At 60.9% G+C, this 21,570-nt stretch overlaps 1 protein-coding gene across 3 annotated transcripts; it reads left to right on the forward strand.

Annotated features, from left to right (window-relative positions):
• Positions 1-12,616: 12,616 nt before the first annotated feature.
• On the forward strand, positions 12,617-18,483 carry LOC102967297. 3 transcript variants are annotated; one of them, XM_042960883.1, is made up of 4 exons: positions 12,617-12,777; positions 13,731-13,985; positions 14,679-14,870; positions 16,724-18,483. In XM_042960883.1, exon 4 carries the CDS (start codon positions 16,792-16,794, stop codon positions 18,019-18,021), a length of 1,230 nt encoding a protein of 409 aa, XP_042816817.1. In that variant the 5' UTR covers positions 12,617-12,777; positions 13,731-13,985; positions 14,679-14,870; positions 16,724-16,791; the 3' UTR covers positions 18,022-18,483. The 3 variants fall into 3 exon arrangements, with proteins under 3 accessions (XP_042816817.1, XP_042816818.1, XP_042816819.1); XM_042960884.1 differs by having other exon boundaries at positions 14,682-14,870; XM_042960885.1 differs by lacking the exon at positions 14,679-14,870.
• Positions 18,484-21,570: the final 3,087 nt, after the last annotated feature.

Raw genomic sequence — 21,570 nt, forward strand, 5'->3', positions numbered from 1 at the left:
CGTGGGGAGGGGGCGGCCAGTCCCGGGCCTCGCGGTCCTTCCCCAGCTCTCCCGCGGCCCCGGGCCTCCCTGGCCTCCCGCCGGCCCGGGGTAATTGCTCCTGTGAAGCCCCCGGCCGGCCTGCCGGCGTCGCGGTGCCCTGAGCGCTCCCACCCAGCGCACGGGGGCTGCCGTCTGGCCGCCGGGTTCCAGCTCCTTTTCAACTTTATTAAACCGGGCCCCGCGCCGGGAGGGGGGGGGGGGGGGGGGGGGGGTGGGGGGAGGGAGCCGCTCCGCCCCACGAGAGGCGGCCCGAGCAGGGGAGGGGCCTGCGCCTCCGGGAAGCTCCGCCCCGCCCCGCGCCTCTCCCGCCCACGAGTGGGGGCAGGGTCCGAGCTGCCTCTGCCGGGTCGCTCCCAGCCAGCAGTCCTCGGGCCCCATGGCTACCAGGTGACACTCTGTAGGATTCACCAAGCAGCTCTGTAACCCCAGGCTACACCCCCCCCCCAGTGCCAGGCTGCACCCCCAGCCCCAGGCTGCACCCCTTAACCCCCCAGCCCCAGGCTGCACCCCCATCCCCCTAACCCCAGGCCGTACCCCCAGCCCCAGGCCACACAAGGGGTTTTCTTGCCCTGGGGTTTGGGTTGGGGGTTAGTCTCCAGGGGCTCTGGGAGGTCAGGCAACACTCTCGGACTGAGTCATGTGGTAAAGAGCACAGGGGACACCTTCTGACAGGACTTGAGTGAGTCCTCAGACAGATTTTTGGAAACCCAATGGTCACTTGTCACCAGCGTATCCACCCAGGACTGGGCAAACAGGCAGCCCTGGGTGGGGCCCAGTCTCTCGGACTTCCAGCCCCTTGGAATTTCCTGGGCCTTCCAACAGTGGCTGCTCCAGAAGCTTCTGCACAAGTGCTGCCCAGCCCCCCCCCCCCCCCCCCCCCAGCCCAGGAGACACACTCCTCTTGCTAGCTCAAAGAATGAAGTTTCCCTCAGGCCAGTCCTGAATCCCTGCCCACCCTGTCCTCTGCGCGGGATGTGCCCCTGCCCACTCTCCCATGCTGCTCTCCTCCCTACAGCCTCTCAACCCTGAGCCATGTCTCCCCACAGGCCACTTCCCCCCACCACTCATGTTGGACTCAGGCTCCAGTGACCTCCTAGGCAGACATCAGATCCTGGCCTTGCTCTATTACCAGACTGCTCAGAACAGCTAACTGTAGTCAGTGATCTTCCTGGTCGCCATCTCCTGGTGAGAGCCAGCCACACTCCCTTCATGGACCCAGGAAGGATGCTGGGATCCGGGGTGGGCTTGTGTGCTGGGGTGCATGGCAGCTCTTCCCAGACCTTGGAGCCCACTGGCCTTTATGGAGGGGTCTGTACCTGTTGGGCCAGCTTGGCTGGCCAGTGGAGCAGAAGCCCCTGGGTCCTGGAATCATTTGCCAGCGGCTGATTCTTGTTTGCTGTGTCAGCTGCGGGGGTGGGGGGCGCGGGGGACGGCAGGGCAGGTGACTCGGGTCTGTGGGACAGATGGTGTGTCCATTAGGCTGACGCGGCCCAGGGGACCCCGCCGCCATAGCCTATCAGTAGCCCACACCCGACTGGCCTCCTGGGAACCAGCCCCTGATGGCTCCTTCTCCCCCTGAGCGGGGTGGGGGCAGGGCAGCTTTCGAGGGGCCCTGCAGAGCGGAGCCTGCTCGCGGGGCCTCGCACCTAGGATGGGGTCCCGCTTGCAGCTTCCGGCTTCCGTTTCCCCTGGGCCTCGCTTGCTAGCTGCAGGTTGGGGTCTTCCTTTCTCTTCCTCTTTCCTTCAGCTGAGCGTCACAGAACGTGGGTTCCAGTCACTGGGAAGGCCTCCCAGGCAGTGGCTCGCCCCTCTCTCCACACACACCACGCACCTGCCGCTCGGGCGAGCCCGGGGACCTTGCAGGGCAGCGCCCTTGCCCCCACTTGCTGTTCGGGGCCTCTCTGCCTGGCCCGTTCCTCTGCCCAGGGTGGGGGCCCCTGTATGGGGTCCCCAGGAGGTGGTTCTCAGGTCTAGCACCAGCCTCCACCTTGAGTGGATCCAGGCCCTGGATCAGAAGGGGCCACTTGGCCGCAGGCGCCTCTAAATCTGGGCCCCTGGGGCACTCGGCCACCGGTGAACTTCAGGCCGACCCGACGAAGGCGTACCAAGTGCTGACCGTCACCCTTGCCTCCTGTAGGGCCTCCAAAGGGACCGTGGCTCTTGGGTTCCTGGCTCCCTGGTTCCCCACCCCCCAGCTGTGGCAGCTCCCCGAGGGAGCACGACCACCTGTGCCCCTCATGCCAGGCCATCACCTGGAACTCAGGCTCACCTTAGCCCCCTGGCCCCACAGTCCCCTCGGGCCCCCTTGTGTGCTCAGCCCTGCCCCATGTCACCTTCCCAGGGAGGTCTCCCCTGGTCACCAGTGGCCACATCCCCTGTCCTTCTCAGCCCTTAGGACCACTTGTAGGATGAGCCCTCTCTTTTCTCTGTCTCCCGACTAGAGAGGATGTTCCTGTGCTCGCCAGGTGCTCCTCGGCGTGGAGCCAGAAAGTGCTCAGCAACCATGGGTTGATGAATGAATGTTGAGGGTGGTGGGCACTCAGACCGTGCTGGGCCTGGGGCACCTGTCCTCTGCCCAGATCCCTGGGAGCCTGTGGGTGGCAGGAAGCCCAGCTCCGAGGATGCTCAGCCCCTGTACGCAGGGTAGGGCTGCAACGTGCGACACCCCGTCCCTGGGACACCCCCACCCCAGGGTCTGGTGGAGCCGTGACCAGGAGCTGCTCTGACCTGCCCTTCCTGCCCTGCTGTGGCCGCCACTGGACTCGTGGCTGGCCGGCCAGCCGTCTCCATGGGTGTGGTGGGGGGAATGTCCCCCTCTTTTGTCCCCTCTGGAGTCTGTTGTCCCCCTCGGGGGGCATGGCAGCTGCCTGGCCATTCCCGGTTCCTTCTCCCCCTGCTTCTGACCCTGACTGCTATCGAACTCCAGCACCCAGAAGCACTTTCTTCCACGGAGACCCTCCCCAGCACGGATCCTTCCCCAGCTCCAGCCAGGTGGCAATGTGAGGCCCACTCCGCCAGGCTCAGGTGCACGACCTCAGCTCCTGGGCTTCCGGGGAACACTGTTCGGAGCACAGCATACTGACCTCAAACGGTTGGGGGAGCCTCAGGGGCTCCTGGGGCCTCAGGTCAGGCCCTCCTCCCCACAATGGCCCCCTGAAGGGCCGGGCTGGGGACTCTACACTGTCCTGCCCAGGCCCTCGGGGGCTTGGAACCATCCTGTTTTAGGAGAACCAGACCCTGCCTGGAGGGGCCATAGGTGCAGGGACTCCTGATCAACAGGTCCTGCCTGAGGAGGGTGGTCTTCTCAAGTTTACCCACCTCCACTGGCCCCTCCATCACTACCTGGTGTCCTGTAGATGCAGCCTCTCCTGACCGTGTGGACAGCCCGTGACAGCAGCGTGTCTGCTCGAGCAAGAGACAATTGTATCGCATGTATACTTAAAACACATTTGGCAACAATTAATTAATATATTATTAATTATATATAAATCGTGTCATAAAGCATGGCAGGTTGATGAAGCTAGATGCATGTAGCCTGGCATGGCTGACTTGTGGTGACCACCGGAGGCCCCGGGTCAGCCCTGTGTGTATGCCCATGCCTCTCCCTGTGTCTCCTGCTCCCGCCCTGGCACCAGGCACACTGTGGAAGCCCGTGTGTCAGGCAGGCCCCCCTGGTCTGGGCTGCTCAGGCCCCTTCCTCCCCAGGGCGGTGGGCACTGGGGAGGTGGGCAGCTGAGGGCCTCGGTCTGCCGATGCTCAGAGATGATGCAGTATGAGCCCCACACGGGGCTCGGAGATGGGCTCACACACCACCTCATGTGCCTTGGGGAGAGGGAACTTTGTCGAACGATTTCCTTTGAGGTGGGGCGAGGCCAGGCCGTCCTGCCTCGGACAATAGCCAGCGTCGCGTCACTGCAGTCCCAGCTTGTTCGTAAGGATGTGGCCTCACCAGCACGCTGAGCCGACAGGTCTGTGCAGCCCCGGAGACAGGTGCTTCCCGGGAACCAGGTGGGCATCGGGTGGCTCGGGCTCCAGGCAGGGGCAGGGGACATCCTCCAGTAGGGCATGGTGTCCTGGGCTGGGGGCTGGTCCCCTGCCTGCTGGAAAGCGACCCTGTGGGCCAGCCCTGCTCTGCTCTTGCTCTGAGGTCCTGAGCTGCTGTGCCTGGGGGCACCTGACCCCGGCTCCCCACCTGAGTGTCCAGCTGCCGGCCTGGCTGAGCAGAGCAACTGAGGGGTCCTGAAGGCCCCCGTCCCTGGACCCGCAGACCCAGAAAGACACAGAAGGAGCATCTGGAACCAGCCTCAACAGCTGTCCGTCCTGGGCTCGGGGACAATCTGGGCAAGGAGACGTGGCCCCTGCTTGGCCTCTCCACCCCGCCTGAGCCTGGGGGCTGGCTCTAAGCCGGGCCTGTTTCCAGACCCTCTTCAGGGAACAAGCAAGGGAAGAAAGGAGCATCCAGGTCTGCCCTAAACTAGCGAATTACCACCGGGACCATACAGCCACCTCAGGAACCCTACTGTGCCACCGGAGTGGGAGACCAATTAACATGGACACAGTTTCTCACTGTCCCCGGCAGCCGGCCACAACCACTGCACTGCGAGCTCTGGGGCAGGATCTCTGTCCTCTGTGTGAGCCATTGTTCTCCCTTTGGAAAGAAGTCAAAAGAAATGTTTTGCTGACGCGGAGCAGATGTGAGCTTTTCCTCTGGGCTCAGACGTGAGCGTGAGGGGTGGTGAGGCGCCCTGGGGCCTGGCCTGTGCAGCAGAGCCCAGTGTCAGGTCTGACTTGTGGTCTCCTGGCTCAGGAGGTCACTTCCTGCCACAGGGGACACTGCCTGCCGGGAAGGAGGCACCTGACCTTGGTCACTGGGGTAAGATGGAGACGCCCCAGGCTTTGACCTCCCGAGGGCATGTCAGAGAGAGGGAGGGGTGTCAGAGCAGAAGCAGACACGATGCCTGGGTACCTTTGCTCCTGAGTTGGGGGATGGGAGCCCCAGAGCCCTGTGTGCCCAGCACCAGGCTGCAGGCCCAGAGTCTGACGACACGTCCCCACTTATGGGGATACTGAGCCCAGAGAGCATGGGGTTCTGCCAGCCAAGCCAGAGTGGGGACAGAACCCGGCTTCCCCACACGGTAGAGCCACCCCAACCTCTAGAGTGACGTACACAGCAGGGGTCAGGACCCAGTCGGGGTCGGGGAGCAAGGCAGAGTGGCTAGTGGAGGCTGGGTCTGGGAGGGCGTGCCCTCGTGTCCGACTGGACCCACACCACGCGCTCCTTGGCATAGAGTTCAGCTTCGGAGGAGGCAGACGTGTTTCCCCTCTCGCTGGTGTGGGGGAGGGGCAGAAACACCACGGGCAGGTGTACTGGCCTCACGCGGGGCACTGACCCACCAGGCTCTTGGGGCGGCTGTCACAACGCTTTCTGTGCAACAGGAGAAGCCTCGTGGGATCACCTGATTCCCCTTCAGGGGCCCCGCCCAGGGGAGGACTAGTGCCGTTTCCAGCTCTTTCTTTTTGGCTTTTCTAAGATTGAGTTTGGACTCAACCTAGACGCAGGCTAGCCGCGTTCCTATGGCATTCGAGCCTGGCAGTCTGGTCGGTACAAAACTGCCCAGGGGTGCATCTGGACTGCGTGGTGCCCACTGAAAAGGAAAGCCTAGAATGCTCACTGCCCTCTGACCTTCTGCCCGCCCCCCCCCCCCCTCCGCCGCCATGCCTGCCCTCCTTCTGGCCCCACCCTCAGACTCAGGGCTATATACATTCACATGGTATCTCAGTGGGGCAGGAGATGTCCTTGAACCCTTGCAGTGAGTCCTTGGAGAGGACTCCCCAAGAGGAAGGACCAGGGGCCAGTGCGAAGAGGGACCCCTCAATCTCAGGCCTCCTCCTGTTGCCCACGGCCGTGACCTGGGTCTCATGGCTGTGACCACATGGTGCCCCCACTGCCCCTGTGGCTGTGGCAGGCAAGGACACCTGGCGCCCCGAGTGACCCCAAGAACCTTGGCCAAGCTAGCCCAGACTGTGGGCCGCCTGTCCTCTACCAGCCACCGGAGATCCCAGCACCCAGGACCCCCCCTTGGCACAAAGCTGGCACCTCGCCTGCCGGCTGGTGGACAGGAAATGTCTGACGGAGGGCAGAGTGGCGGCATCCTGCTAGGACTTGAAGTGAGAGAGGAAGTGAGAGCCGGGCCTGGCCATGCACAGCCGGAGCTTCTGTTGAGCCACTGTGGAAGGGGGCACACGCCCCAGGGCCTGCTGCGCATCCTCGGGGACCCCCTCCGGCCAGGCTCTGGGACGGCCACCTACCTGGGGCTCTCTGCATTCTGGGGCGCAGGTTAGCCTGGAGCAGGGCGCCCGCACAAACTCTGATCCCGGTCCCCACAGGCCCCTCTCCACCTGCCCCCACCAGGCATGGGCTCCCCTGCCGCCTCCACATTAGAGGCCTTGGAAGGATTCCTTCTGGGGTGGGTGGGGCAGACCTGGAGCTGCACGCGGGAGCGGGCATAGTCCTGGTGTGGATGACCCATGGCCGGGCGGCCTGTCGTGTGCAGGGCTGACCGGAGCTCGGTTCTCTCTCCCTCCCTCCCCAAACATCGCTGCTGCTGGCCGGCCAGCTGTGCTGGGGTGGACACACGGCCACCACAGACACTGTCCGGCCAGGTAGGGCCTGTGAGCCAGAAGGCACGTGCTGGGGGCTGCCGGGGAGGGTGCGATGCCGGTGGGGACCTAACTCACAGGCTAATCTGGAAGCAAAGAGGGGAAGGGTGCCCAGCAGAGGGGACGGAGGCTTGGCAGAGTGGGGACACAGAGATGGAACATTTGGCGTGGCCAGAGCCCTGGGGGCGATGGGGCAAAAGAGGAGCGGCTGCTGGAGTCAGCAGGGTCCCCCCCACACCAGGGGAGCCCGTTGCTGTCCAGACACTGTTCAAAGAGGCTCAGACAGCAGCAGCCAAGGTCTCCAGTCCGGCCTTGATGAGAAGTTAGGAGAGGTGATGGGTGGCCAACCTCAGGGGAGAATGGTTAAGGGGGATGGGAGGCACTGGAAGTAGTGTTGGCTCCCTCCCTGGTTTTCCAGGTCAAAGGGGGAGGGGGGGCAGAGGATCATCACAGTCCCAGCCCTGAGCTGGGGGGCGGGGGGGGGGGTGGTGCAGGTGCAGGGGCTCTCACGGCTCTATTTCCAGAAAACACGCCCAGCTTGGCCCCGGGCAGGTGGCACTTGCCCCCCTGGGTGACCCGGCTGCATTTCAGTGTCTTCAGCACCTCTCCTCCGCCGGTGACTAGAGCTTCCGGTCTTTGGTTACAAGTGGGCGGCCCCAGCCCCATCATCCCTGTGCCATCTCGGTTACTTTTAGTTGAAATATAATACACACATAGCCTAAAATGTACCATTTCAAAGTATACATCTCAGTGGGTTTTAGTGTATTCGCACAGCTGTGCCACTGTCACAGGGACTAATTCCAGAACACCTTCATCGTCCCCATGAAAAACCCCATCACGCATTAGCTGCCATTCCCTGCTCCCACCCTCCCCCCACCCCGAGCCCTGGCCACCACAAAGAGCTTGTGCCCCCACAGCTGCCCACAAGGGGCCTGGTGTCCTAAGATTCCCCCAGTGGCTGCCCAGTCTCCAGCTCAGGGTAGATGCACTTGAGAGCCATTTGTCACCTCCAAAACTGAGGTTGGAAGACCCAAACCCCAACAGAGGCTTCCTGGAGTCCCTGTGTCATCCCTCTCACAGCATCCCCACAGAGGACCTCTGGCTGGATCTATGAGATGTCACATCCCTCAGGGCTTGGGCCCCTCAAGGCAGCTGTATGGGGATCCAGGCTCAGCAGTGACAGCCCAGACACTTCTTCATCCTAGTTAGGGGTGCCCACCCTACCCAGGGCCGTGCCACGTCCTTCCCTCCCCTTGAAGAGCCTACTGACCAGGATGAGGTTGGGAAACTCTGCAGGCTGAGCCTGGGTTAAGACCACAGGGCTCCACTCCTTAGCCCTATTCCAGCTTTCAAAACTCACCTCCCCAGGGGCGCCTGGGTGGCTCAGTCGGTTGAGCGGCCGACTTCGGCTCAGGTCATGATCTCGCGGTCCGTGAGTTCGAGCCCCGCATCGGGCTCTGTGCTGACAGCTCGGAGCCTGGAGCCTGTTTCAGATTCTGTGTCTCCCTCTCTCTCTGCTCCTCCCCTGTTCATGCTCTGTCTCTCTCTGTCTCAAAAATAAATAAAACGTTAAAAAAAAAAATTAAAAAAAAAACTCACCTCCCCAAACACGCCAGGTTCATGTACAATACACATGCAGCAGGAGCGCACGCACACCATAAACACGCACATACACACATGCCCCTCCCCACGTAGATGCATTCACAAACACGTATCTGTCAGCCGCTGAGAGGAAAGCACCTTTCAAGCCCCATTCTGAAAACGGAGTGTCAATTTCTCCTTTTAATTTTGCCAAGTTTTATTTTACCAAATTTGACACCATGTTGTTAAGTGCTTACAAGTTTAAAATTATTATATCATCCTGGTGAGTTGACTCCTTATCATCAAGTACTGATTTGTATTGTCTCCAATAAAGTGCTGATGTCGGGCGGCTGCGGGGCTCGGTCTGTTGAGCCTCCGACTCTTGATTTTGCCGCAGGTCATGATCTCACAGTTCATGGATTTGAGCTCCTTGTGGGCCGCTTGGGGTTCTCTGTCTCCCTGTCTCTCTGCCCCTCCCCCGCCCACTCTCGTTCAAAAATAAGCATTAAAACAAATTAAGTGCTGATGTTTAGACTGTCTAATAGTCACGCAGCTACACCAGCTCCTTTTCCATTAATGGCATTTGCTAAGTATGTTTTTCCCATCATTTCACTTCTAGCTTTTCATCTTCATGTTTCAGGTGGCTCTCTTGTAAACAGCTGGATTTTACTTGTTAGCCTGCTGAAAATCTCTTTTTGCCGATATATTCTTATATGTAATATAATTACTGATAGACGTCGTTGTGTGATTGTTTTTGTGCTATTTATTGTCCCACTTTATCTTTGCTTCTTTTTTCTCCTTCTCTGATTTCCTTTAGATATTCTTTTGAAAAAGAAATTATCCCCTCCCCCCCCCCCCCCCCCAGTAGTTTGGAAGTCGAACGCACTGTTTCTATTGTCTACTTTTGTTTGGGATATACTGTGTTTTTTGAAAAGACAGGTCCACTTTTTTCATCAATTCTGAGAAGTTATGAGCTGCTACCTTTTCAGATATTGCCATTTCCCTATTTTCTACCTGAAACTCCAATTAAAATTATGTGTGACCTCGTTCTATCTCTTGGTCTCCTAAACCCCACTTTATATCTCTTATCTCTGTCTGTATTGAGTTCTGGATCATTTCTTCAGCTATTTCTTCCACATCCCAACCTGTTTTTTTCAGCTGTGTTTAATGCTATTTAACTGAGTATTTAATTCTCAAAAATATACTTTCTTTCTAAAAGTTCTATTTTATTCTTTTCAAATTTCTCTATTCGTTTTTAATGCATTTTGATGCTATTTTGTATTTTCAATTCTTTTATTTCTGAAAAAAAATTTTTTTTAATGCTTATTTATTTTGAGAGAGAGAGAGAACACTAGAGGGGAGGGGCAGAGAGAGGGAGAGAGAAAATCCCATGCTGACAGCACGGACCCTTTAAAATAAAATTTTAAACACACACTTTATTTTTAATATCTTTAATTCCATTTTCTTTTTTTTCCTTTTTTTATTTGTTACTCTCAGAAAATCTCATTTTTATTTTTTATTTTTTAAAAATGTTTATTCATTTCTGAGACAGAGGAGACACACAGAGGGTGAGCAGGGGAGGGGCAGAGAGAGAGGTAGACACAGAATTCAAAGCAGGCTCCAGGCTCTGAGCTGTCAGCACAGAGCGCGATGCGGGGTTCGAACCCACGAACTGTGAGATCATGACCTGAACCGAAGTCGGATGCTTAACTCACTGAGTCGCCCAGGCGACCCAGAAAAATCTCATTTAAAAAAATTGTTTTTTATTTGAGAGAGAGAGAGAGAGAGAAAGCCTAACCAGCATAACCGCTGGTTCGGACCACGTAACCCTTCCACGCTTCACCCAGAGCATCGGCAGCAACTTCTGTGGCCACAGGCTCCTCATAAAAGGTATGGAGTCTGAGTTCCCCATTTCTGGCAGCCGGTAGTCGGGAAAGTTCATCCTGGAGCAGCCCGCCGCCTCCCAGATGCCACCAAGAAGCTCTCTAATTCCATTTTCCGAGCATGGTTGAGTTTGTTGCTTTGCGGCATCTTACTGGGGGAGACTGTCTCCTCTCCTGTCCCGTAACCGTGGCGTTCGTGTCATGTGGTTTCAGCCGTGGGAGTCCTGTGCAGTCTGGTTTGAGAGCTATGTTCTTCTAGAAGAGACTTCACTACTGCTGTGGGGGACCCCAGAACCACTCACTTGCTGAGCCACACAGCAAATGAAAACCCAACCCTCTGCGTAGCTCCGTGTGTGACTAAACTCCCAGCTGGGGGTGACAGGCTGTAGAGCACCCACAGGGTTGTTTTGCTGCGGGGGATTCTCTGTCCAGTCCGGCCCCTCTCGCGACACCAGCCTTTGGGGGCCCAGCCTCCTGCGGCGGCCCCCCTGCCGGCTCTACCCTGGCCTGGCTTGGCGTCCCGTCTTCTGACCTTGCGGGGCCACTAGAAGCCGCTCTTGGCCCCTGCGGTGGCAAACGCACGTGGGCCGCTGCAGCCAGGCCGCCGTGCTCCCCTCGGGGTTCAGCTCCCTTCTCCCTGGACACTTGTGTGCTCCTGTGCAGCCAGGGAGGCTCCAGACTTTCTAGGTGCCTTTTTGTGGAGGGCCGCACTGAGGAAGGAGGGCCCTGCCTGCCAGAACGTCCAAGAGCTTCAGAGAAGCTAGAAATCCTGATCAGTCAGCCAACTTCCTGCTTTTAAAGTGTGGGCAACACGTTTAATAAAACAACAAAAGTCCCAGGCACTCTGGGTCACACAAAGCCCCCTGCAGCCTTGTGTGGCCAGAGACCTGTCTCTGACCTCAGAGAGGCAGTGTCTGTGCTTTCTGGCTGAGCCATCTGACATTCCGGGGGTTTAAGGGTCTGTCCAAAGGCCACGTGGATAGTAAGTGGCAGAGCTTGGGTCACATGGAGCCTTAAAAGTTTGGTTCTTCCTTGATCGATCCAGTCCCCCCCCCCCCGCCCCCCCAGAGGCTCGATAACCTCGGGCTGGGAAATGATGGGATCACCAAGTGACGGGGCCAGGGCCAGCAGGACCACCCCGGTGAGACGGAGCCCCGCCTCTGTGTCCCAGCCCTGCACATTCTGGTCTCCAGTGTTGGGAGCACAGACTTGCTTTCCAGACCGTCCCTGCTAACATGAGGGTGGGGGGCCCTAGGATGCCAGGATGCGGTCATGTGCAGACTCATCTCTCCCACCAGACTGGGCTCAGGGGTGCACAAGGGCTGACGGCTGGCCCTTGGATGCACTAAGGACTCGGGAGTCAGGTCTGGCTGCAAGGACAGGCTGGGGGTCAGTGCTAAGCTGGAGGCCCTGAGTGTGTCTGCACGCGTCGGCCTGGGGAGCTGGGGTGACATCACCACCCGGACTCTGGCCAGCAGCCTAACGACCACCTTCTGAGCCCCACACCTGCTTTCTTGCCACCTTCCTCCAGCACAGGGTTCTCTCCTCCCTCTGCTCTCCTCTCCAGCCACCAGCACAGGCCCAGGATGACCGGGGCGTCCCTACCTGTGGGAGGCTGCCCCTAGAGGCAGCTGTCCACGGCCCTCTTCCCCACCCCCACCCCCCTCTTCTGCTCTCATTCCTTCCCCCCACTTCTAGGGCTACCAGTCTTGTAAACAGAGCTTGGATAATCAGTAAACTGGAACCAGGCGCAGAGAGGGGGGAGGGAGGAGGGTGGTACTTTGTTGTGGGTTGAGCAATGAGGATACAGACAAGTGAGGAGCGGGGACGGGCCCAGAGAGCCTCACAGCCCACTGGGAACCTCCCAGAATGCCGAGGGCAGGGCACAGAGTCAGGAAACCAGAGCCCAGGCAGGAGCGGGAAGCAGAGCTCCCGGCAGAGTCAGAGTCGCTAAGGTCCAGGGGGGGCAGTGGGGGCGCGGTCTGAACTGAGTGGGGTGCAGGGAAGGGGGTCACTCCCCTGCCCCGAGTGGTCGAGAGCTTTGTTACGAGGGAAATGTTGCCTGAGCCACTGACCAGGCCCCAAGGACCACTGCCCACGGCCCAGAGGGTCCTTGACTGGTGATGGGGAGGGAGGCATGCCCCCCCCCCCGCCCTGCCCACCCACTAGGGTCTGCATTAAGTGAGTAGCCTTGACCCTTGACTAGTGACCAGGCTGAAAGGAGCCCCGGAAGGGGCGGGACGGTCACCTCCCTTGGAGAGGTTCTCACCCGCTGGAACCTGCACCGACACTGTGGCCCCAGCCCACTCACCTCCCCGATTCCCGCGCGTGTCCGGACTGCCCTTTTTGGTGCTGGACGCCGATGACGTGCCCGGAGTGGGGGTGGAGGGGGCGGGCCGAGGGTGGAAGGCGGGGCGGGACTGGGATTCCCTCCCCCACCCCCCCAACAGCAGGGCCCTGCCCAGCTTGGTCCTTGGCAGGAGCTGACCTCTCAGCCCAGCCCAGCCCAGCCCCAAACTGGAACTCCGGGGTGGGGGCAGGGGTCCCGTGGTCATGATGCTCTGAGACCCCAGGGATCCGCGGGAACCCCCCCGCCCATGGCGCTGAACCGGTAAGGAGCAGAGGGTCGTCTGATAGGGAAGCAGAGTTCACAAGGAAGGTGGGGGGATGGGAGGAGGCCAGCGTTTGAGCCCCACGTCCCCCACTTCCCCAATCCCTCCAGGCTTGGGTTTGGAGACCCGCGGTCCGAGCTGGGCCTGGGCTCAGCGGGGCCCCCTCAGCAGAGGCCGGTGTGTGAGTGTGCGGTGTGTTAAACACTCGCCGTGACCCTCTTTCTTGCCCCGGCTGCCTCACGGAAATGAGCTCTGGGACCGGGACCGCCCGCAGAAACGCGGCAGTAATGTGGGGTGGGGGTCCATGACCGTGCGGGGCGGAAGGTGGTGGTCCTCAAGCGCTACAGCCTGGACCCAGCCAGGAATGCAGCCGAGAGGAGAGGGCTCCGGTTAGCACACCCGCCTGCCCGAGGGCCCCCTCCCGCACAGCCCTTCCAGGAGGACCAACCTCAGCCTTTGGCTTTGCCCTGAGTGCCCGGGAGTCATGCCCCAGCGCCCGACTCCTGGGCGCAGGAGCCCGGAGCAAAGAGCAGCGGTGTCTCCCGCCTCCCAGGGGCTCAAATAGCTTTCCCTGGATCTACTTCCTGCCATTGTGTTCCCAGCCTGGCCAGCTTCCCTCACTCCGTGCTTCCCTCCCCCTCCCCCCCTCCTTCCCTCCTTCCCTGGCTGGTGCTTGCAAGGGGAAACTACCCCTGGCCCCCACTAGCCCCCCGCTGCTCACAGGCAGGGAGGCCAGAGGCTTCTTTTCATTGGGCAGCAGACTCCCCAGGCCACCCTTGCTTTTGAAGACTGGGTGTTGGTGAGGGGTGAGTGTCCCTCCGACTGGGGGGAGGGGGGGGCAGGATGTGCAGGGAGAGGTGAGCCCCTCAAAGGATTTGTTGTTGGGAAAATCTCTGTCCTCCGAAGGCGGTATCACTGGATGTGCCTGCCCCTCAAAGTTCTGTTATTTCAGGCACGATCTCATCAGCTGGGCCTGTGGCTGGTTTTTCTGGGGGATTCTGTCCTCAAAAGGCAGACCCCTCCTCCGTGCCTCTTGGAGCGGTTACCAGCTTGTGCTCCGAATCTGTGGTGACACATCGCCGGCCCCTGGTCCATGCGGGATGTGCCAGCCTCGCCGGCATCATCAGCACCAGGCAGCTTCATCAATTCTGGGTGTCGCTGCTTTTCCAGGAACAAAATAGTCCGTGAGGGACTGTCTTCACCAGGGGTGAGTTCAAATAGCTATTTTCTTAAGAGATCACATGCACGTGATGGCTCAGATTGGAGAGGAGACTTTGGAGACACACCTTTGGCCCAGGTGGGAGGAGGTCTTGGAGGGGGACGGGGCCCCCAGGGACCCCGATGGCTTCTCCCTTGGGTTGCTGAATAGAACTGGTGAAGGGGCCGGTGCGAGGTGTGGGTGGGTTTTGGGAAACCAGCAGGAGGGCCGCAGCTGGCTCCCAGGCTGACCCCCTCCGCCCGAGAGGGCAGGAACAGGGGAAGTCACCTGAGCCCCGCGTGGCTGTTTGGGGAGGGTCGCCCAGCAGCTGGGGTCTCCCCTTCCTTCAAGGATGCACTCCCACGCCCCACCCTGGCCAGACCTGCTCGGGGAACCTTACCAGGAGGCACCGGTCACCCGGCCCTCCCCGTCACTCCTTCCAGCCGCAGGGCCTGGCCGGGCGGCCGGCAAGCCCAGCGGCCCGGCAGAGGGGCCTTGTAAGTGCCCCAGCATCACCATCAGACAGACTTCAAGAGCTCCCTGACCATCTTGCCCCTATTTCCAGACCTTGAGGCCCAGCTGGGTTTCTCAGAAGGGGCAGTGCTCTGCCTCTTCTCCCTGTCCACCCCTCACCCCCATTCTGCACAAGGGGCCTTCCTCAATCTGCTTCCTTTTTTCGGTTTCTCGCCCCTTGTGCTGTAGCAGAGATGCCCCTAGAAAGTATTGGCTGCAAACTTCCTTCTATGTGGGGACGGCACTGGGGGAGGGTCCCCAGCTGCCTCCCAGGCCTCCCCCGGACTGCAGTGAAGAGTGGGCGGCGTGGGTGGCCGGTGCTGGCTGGCTGAGACCCTCAATGCCCAGAACAGTGTCTGAGTCATAGCATTTAACAACGAGGTAAGTCAAGCGTGTCTGCCGGGGAAGCGTGGAGCGGGTGCAGGCACGTCCCGGACACGCGCACACCCTCACCCACTTTGCGGGCTGCCCGTGGGAGAGGCGGGGCGGCCAGCCCTCCATGGAGGGGGAGCCCTGTGAGACCAGGCTTTCAGATGTGTCCCCCAGAGCCTCGCCCACCTGACGTTCAGCCGTGCCACCTGGAAGCGGGGGTGGTGGTGTGGGGATGGTGCCCGTGCAGGAGGGCTTGCTGGCCAGGAAGGGTGGGCACCGCGGCCCCTTACAGAGGCTCCAGCTGTGCTGTGCTGGCCACGCTACGGGAGGAGCCCCTTGTCGACACTGTGCGGGTGCCTTCTTCCCGACCAGCTGGCAGAGCAAGTAGGGGTGGGGGGCCCCGTGGAAGCAGGGAGTGGGCAGCTGGGCTTCTCCCACCTCCATTTCCCAGAGCTGCTCCCTGGTCCTCCTCTGGGCTCTCCTGCCCCTGCTCACCGAGAGGGGACGGGTCTCAGCTGGGAACTTCCTGGCAGAGTGGCAGCACAGCCACTGACCAGCTGCCACATGGGGTGTGCAGGGCTCCAGCGGGCGAGGCCCCTTGGCAGGGCCGCCGGCCGGTCGTCGGCACATGAGAGGGTCTCAGCAGCGAGTGCTCTGTGGGCCTCCTTGGACACCAGCAGACAGGCCTCTGGTGGCCGCAGTTCAAGCTCTGTTCACTGAGTTGGAGCATTGGGATCTCGATGTGAGGGTCTCAGGCAGCACGGAGAAAGTTCTAGTGCTTCCTGGAAAGCGTCTGCCCTTCCTAGAGCAATAGAGCAAACGTTATAGAGGCGGACCCATCTTAGTCTGCTTGGGCTCCAGAACACAACACGACAGGGGCGCCTGGGTGGCTCAGGCGGTTGAGCGTCCGACTTCGGCTCAGGTCATGATCTCACGGTTCGTGACTTCGAGCCCCGCGTCGGGCTCTGTGCTGACAGCTCAGAGCCTGGAGGCTGCTTTGGATTCTGTGTCTCCTTCTCTCTCTGCCCCTCCACTGCTCATGCTCTGTCTCTCTGTCTCAAAAATAAATGTTAAAAAAAATTAGGAACACAACACGACAGTCTGGGGGCTTCAACAATAGACAGTCACTTCTCAGTCTGCAGGCTGGCATTCTGGGATCTGGGTGCTGGTGTGATGGCCACCTCCTGGCTTGCAGGTGGCGCCTTCTCACAGCATCCTCACTGGTGGCAGGGGCGGGGTGCTGTCTGAGGGTCTCTTTATAAGGGCACTAACCCCATTCATGGAGCTCTACCCTTATGCCCTAATCATCTCCCTGTACCTGGGGGTTAGGGCTTCCACCAATTCTGGGGACATAAACATAGCAATCCCTCAGGACCAGTAACCAGGTGAGACACAACTGAAGAGAAAGAAGGGGCTGGAAGATGCGGTCACTCTGTGCCCCGACCCTTTCAAAGCCAATGTCTAGTGGACATCAAGGAAGATGCCCCAGATGAGAACAGCGAGGCTGATTCCTTACAGCGCACCATATCGGGGGATCCCACGACACTTGGGTGTGGCAGAGACCCAGAGGCAGGCAGGCGAGTGGGAGACTCCACAGTGGAAGGGGGCTCAGGCACCCCGCTGGGGGCTGGGGGCGGGGAGCTAGAGCAGCGGCATCCTTGCGATTGGGAAAGGGAACGTGCTGGCTTTCCCCGAAGGGTCCTGCCTTGGAAGGGGGGCGGGCAGTAAGTAGGAAAGCTGGTGGTTTGGGCCAGTTGTGACCGGGGTTGTCTGTGGCTCCCCGAGCCGTGTGCTGCGGGTTCTCGACCTCAGTTCCGCTGTTGTCCATCCCGTATCAGTCCGTGTGTCTTGATCTTTTGCAGCCTGAGGGTGGTTTTCTTCTCCGGAGACCAGAGGCGGATTCCCAGGGCTGGATTCCCAGGTGGTGCCCATGGAGTCTGGCCCTGGGGAGGGAGGCGTGGCTCTGGCCATCCCCCCACTGAGGCCCAGTGAGAAGTTCCACCTGTTCGTGAGCTACAGCAGCGTGGACGCCACCTGGACCCACGGGCTCATCAGCCGCCTGGAGGCGGACCTCGCGGGGCTGAAGGTCTGCCTGCACGAGCGGGACTTCACCCCGGGGAGGAATGTGCTGGAGAACATGGCGGAGTGTATCCAGCAGAGCCAGAAGGTGCTGCTGGTGCTGAGCCAGGACTTCGTGCAGAGCCGGTGGTGCCTCCTGGAGGCCGACCTGTCGCTCTTCGGCTCCTGCCTGGAGAGGAAGCCGGTCATCCCGGTCCTGCTGAGGCCCTGCCAGGTCCCGCTGCACCTCAGCCACCTGACATACCTGGAGGCGGCAGACAGCCACTTCTACCGCAAAGTGGTGCAGCTCCTGCTCATGCCCAACCACTGCCTGGCCCGCTCCCTGCCCGCCTGGCGCCCCGCCGCCTCCCTGTACAGCGGGAAGAGCCTCCTGACCCTGAACTGCGTCAACAGGGACAGTCTGCCCTCGTGGAAGGTGGGCACCTTCAGCACCCTGAGCGTCCCCGACCCCCTGAAGGAGGTGCTGGAGGACCCCGAGGTGTACAAGCGAGCCGTGGGCATCCTCAACGGGGTGCGGTCCCCCAGGTCCTGCCTCCGCTACCTGGGCTGCAGGGTCACGCTGGCCGTCTTCCTGTTTCTCGTGGCCTTGGCCCTGCTCTCCCTGCCCCTGATTATGGGCCTCCTGGAAAACACCCCAGATCAGCGCTTCTTCCTCATCTCTGCCAACATATTTTTCTGCCCCCTCTTCTTCGTGTTAGGAGTCAACACCCTGTGCTGGTTCAGGAGGTTCTCTAAGAAGATGATGCAGGAACTGGTGCTCAGGGTGGGGGAGGCCAACCTCCTGCTGGCGCCCCACTCGCTGCTGATGGGCTGCGACACCATGAACAAACTACACTTCGTGTACGTGCTGCTGGGCGACTGCAGGCGGGTCTTCCTGGAGGCCGCGGAGGGCGAGGCCCTGTTCCGGGAGGCCCTGCTGCGCTTCTCCTGCAGCTACGCCTGCTGCGTGGCGCACGCGTACTTCCCCGCCTGCGACGAGGCGCACAGAGCCCGCGGCCACCTCGAGCTGGGCCTGTGCTTCTGCCAGTTCGTGTCCTTGCAGCTGCAGACGCACCAGGGGCGTGAGGTTAACCCCGTGTGACGCCAGCGCCGTCGGACGTCTGGACGCCCCTCAGCTGGCCCTGCGGACCAGGCCTCAATGAGGTGCGTAGGGGACCCTCCCCTGTGGCCAAGACCTTCGCCCGCAGGCCCCACACCAGCCGGAGGACCCCGCAGCCTGCTCTGAAGGCAGATAGGGGCTGGGGAGAGCGGCAGGCTGGCCTGTGACCCCAGGTGTCCTCAGGACGTGGCCTGCTCCTCCGAGGAAATGCTCACTGTCTCTCTCTGGACGGCTCGTTGGCGTCCAGGGGCCGGGACAGAACCCGATGGCTCGTTGTGGCCCCGCCCCGAGCAGCCCTTCCAGGCACCTGCCCCTCAGACTGGAGCATGGAGGGAGGAGGCCAGGCCAGCCTCCAGGACTGGGGGCCGTCCGCCCTTCACTGCCGGGGCGACACACACACACATAGACACACACACACACACCCGCCTCCCCCGCCCCCCCCCCCCCCCCACTGTCTACCCCGAGGGCCTGTGGGGCCGCCGCCGCCATCCTTGGCTGGAAGCCAGGAGGCCTCCGTTCCTCCTCAGCGTGGACACCCATCAGACCTGGGGCCGCGGCGCCACCTGCTGGTGCCGTGTCCTCCATCCGGAGATCAGTGCCTGGCGCAGACGATCTTCCTCCCGAGAATGAGAGGCCTCTGCAGACAAGAACCTGAGAAATGTGAACTGGTTCTGGATATGGGGACACAACAGCTAGTGTCCTGGCCAAGCTGCACATCCGCCCTGTGACCACCTTGTGTCAGCCCTGTGTCCGTCCGCCCTGTACCTGCCCCTGTGTCTGCCCACCCTGTGTCCACCCTGTACCTGCCCCGTGCCCACCCCAGCAGTGAGACCTTTGCACCTCACGCCCGCGCCTCTGTGAGCCCCAGTCAGGGTCTGCAGACCCTCGGCCCCAGCAGCACACCAGGGCAGGACTTCAGACAAGAGGAGTGGCCCCGGGGCACTGCCTCAGCTCACTGTGTCTGTATTTGAAGCTGGCGCTGGGTGTTCCCGGCAGCCCTGGGGAGACCTCCGCCCGCGGCCAGGTGCTGCTCTGGTTTGCAGCCTCACATCCATCTTGTGTGACCAGTGGCCCTCGGGGCCTGATGCCACCCCTTGTCTCTCCCATGAGCGCAGGCCCCAGACCACAGCCACCAAACGACAAGCAAATGAAGTCCCGGCTCTGACTCCCTAGCAGCCCTGACAGCCAACAGTGTGCCTGCCTCCCAAGACCTCCTCTTACGCACCCCTTAGAGCAGACCCCCACCCTGCACCATGGATCTTACCAAAACCCTGCTCTTTTGGTTTGAACGAACCAATGTGGTCCTAGCTCAGGAACCCAAAGCACTCCACCCAGAGACCCTGGCAGAGGCCAGAGTCTCAGATCCTGTCTACACCCTGCCTCGACGTGGTCTCTGCAGGCGCGCGTGCACTTCCTCCAGGACTTGTGAGCAACCGGCTTCTCTATTTCAACTTGTCTTGTGCAAGAACAGCAGGTCTTGTGATCTGTTGAAGTACAGCTCACCACCCAGCAGCCTGCACACACTGAACACGTGTTAACTGGACACAGAGGCTGGACTGCTCACCTGTGTCCCGAGGCCAGGACTGCACGGGGAGGGTCCCCCTTGAGAGGAGCAGAAAAGGGAGGGGCTCTGGTCACGGGGACAGTGTAGGCAAAGGCACAAGGCAGGACCCCAGGACATAGGAGAAACTACCAAGTAGGGGATGGTCCTGTGAACCCCAGGGCTCGCTGGGTGGCTTTGGGCGCTGGAACTTTCTTGGGGGCAGTGCTTGGCATCAGGATCCATTCCAAGGGGTCCCAGCACCTTGATGGACCTTGAGAGGCCTTCAGTCTCGGCCATGTCCGAAGCAGGGGGCATAGTCTGGGCCCCAGGCTGAGAAAGAGCCTCCCGGGAGCAGCCCCACAGTTGCAGCATAGGGTGACGACACAACAGGCCCACCCATACCCGCTCTGCCGCTCTGGGCACAGGTGGCCCCCATGAACACCGACGGGCCCCCTCTAGGCCACAGCAGCTGCACCCGCTGCGGCCGTGGATCCGCTCGATGCCTAGAACGTGGCTGTGCCAGCAGGTGCACGAATGCTGCATGGAGCTAGGTGACCAGCCAGGCCTTTTGGGACAGAAACCCCGGGGGACAGTGGCTGGGGGCCTGTGGGCTGAGGCCTAGCCGTGTGCACGGGTGCCCACATGTACACACAGCCCCTCCACTCCTCGGGCAAACCACGTGCTGACAGTGTATTCCTACCCCCACGGTGCTGTGCGGCCCAGAGACAGCAGAAGGACAAAAAGAGATGCCTGTCCCTTCAAAAGGCCGTGATACTTCAAGTCATGAAACACCACATTTGTGAGCACAATAAAGAGAAAAGGTTTAAATTAACCATTTTTAAGTCTTATTTATTTTGAGGGAGACAGAGAAAGAGAGTGGGGAAAGGCTAGAGAGAGAGGGGGAGAGAGAACATGAGCAGGGGAGAGGCACAGAGAGGGAGAGAGAGAATCCCAAGCAGGCTCCACGCCGTCAGCGCAGAGCCCGACTCGGGGCTTGATCCCATGGACTGTGAGATTGTGGCCTGAGCCGAAATCTCCAGAGGCTCAACCGACTGAGCCCCTGGGAGCCCTTACAGGAACCATTTTGCAGGATCGTTGATCTTTTCCTCGAGCTGTGGGAAATCCAAGTCTCTTTCAGATCCTGCCGGCTCGGTGTTCTGAGCCTCTGCTGGGGTCCGGAGGTGTCAGGCCGACAGGGGGGTACCATACACCCGGGGGGGAACGGCACCCCCAGCGCCCGCTGTGGAGCAGGGTCTGGAGCTGGCCGTCCCCCGCCATGCCCGCCAGCATCTATCCCCAGGACTGCACCATCCAGGCCTGTGGCTCCAGAGTGCCAGCACCCCAGCTGACCTCCCAGCAGCCTGGACACAGGGCTGTCCCAAGTCACGCTGCCTGCCCTGACCCCTGTCCTGACCCACGCCAGCAGTCGGTGGTCAGGGGGTTTGATGGGGCCCTGTCCTCAGGCTGCCGGAGTTCTCACCCACAGGCACACCTTTGCGCCCAGAAGCAGCGGTCTCCACGTGGAGAGAGGGGAGGCCACTGCGTGCCCCACCTCCACTGTCCGCCCCAGGGCAGCCCCTCAGCCGGCCCCGCAGAGCACACACGTGTACCCCCTGGGCAGGTGAGGGAGGAGACACGGAACTTTCCTGGGACCTCCCTCTCCTGAGATGCCTCACGAAGCGTTGGTGATCTGTCCTGGCTCGTTCTTAGTGGGTGACCTCAGGTGTGCTGGGGCCTGGGGACCCCAGGGAGGGGCCGAGGTTCTATCCAGTCCTGGGAGCACCTCACTAAGGCGCTGGTCTCGCCGAACCCCAGCTGCTGTCCACAGCCAGTCCTCCGTCGTGGTGTGTCACCCGCCGGCGCCCACCCCACGGGGCCTCTGCATGGACCCCTTCCAGGGTCCCCACATCATAGGGCGCTTAGGGAGGAAAAGCACATGTTCTGACTCCACCATGGGGTCCCACTGCGGGTCCCATGTTGGGGTCCCA

This window comes from Panthera tigris, chromosome D2 (genome assembly GCF_018350195.1).
Source record: "Panthera tigris isolate Pti1 chromosome D2, P.tigris_Pti1_mat1.1, whole genome shotgun sequence".
Taxonomy (NCBI): Eukaryota; Metazoa; Chordata; class Mammalia; order Carnivora; family Felidae; genus Panthera; species Panthera tigris.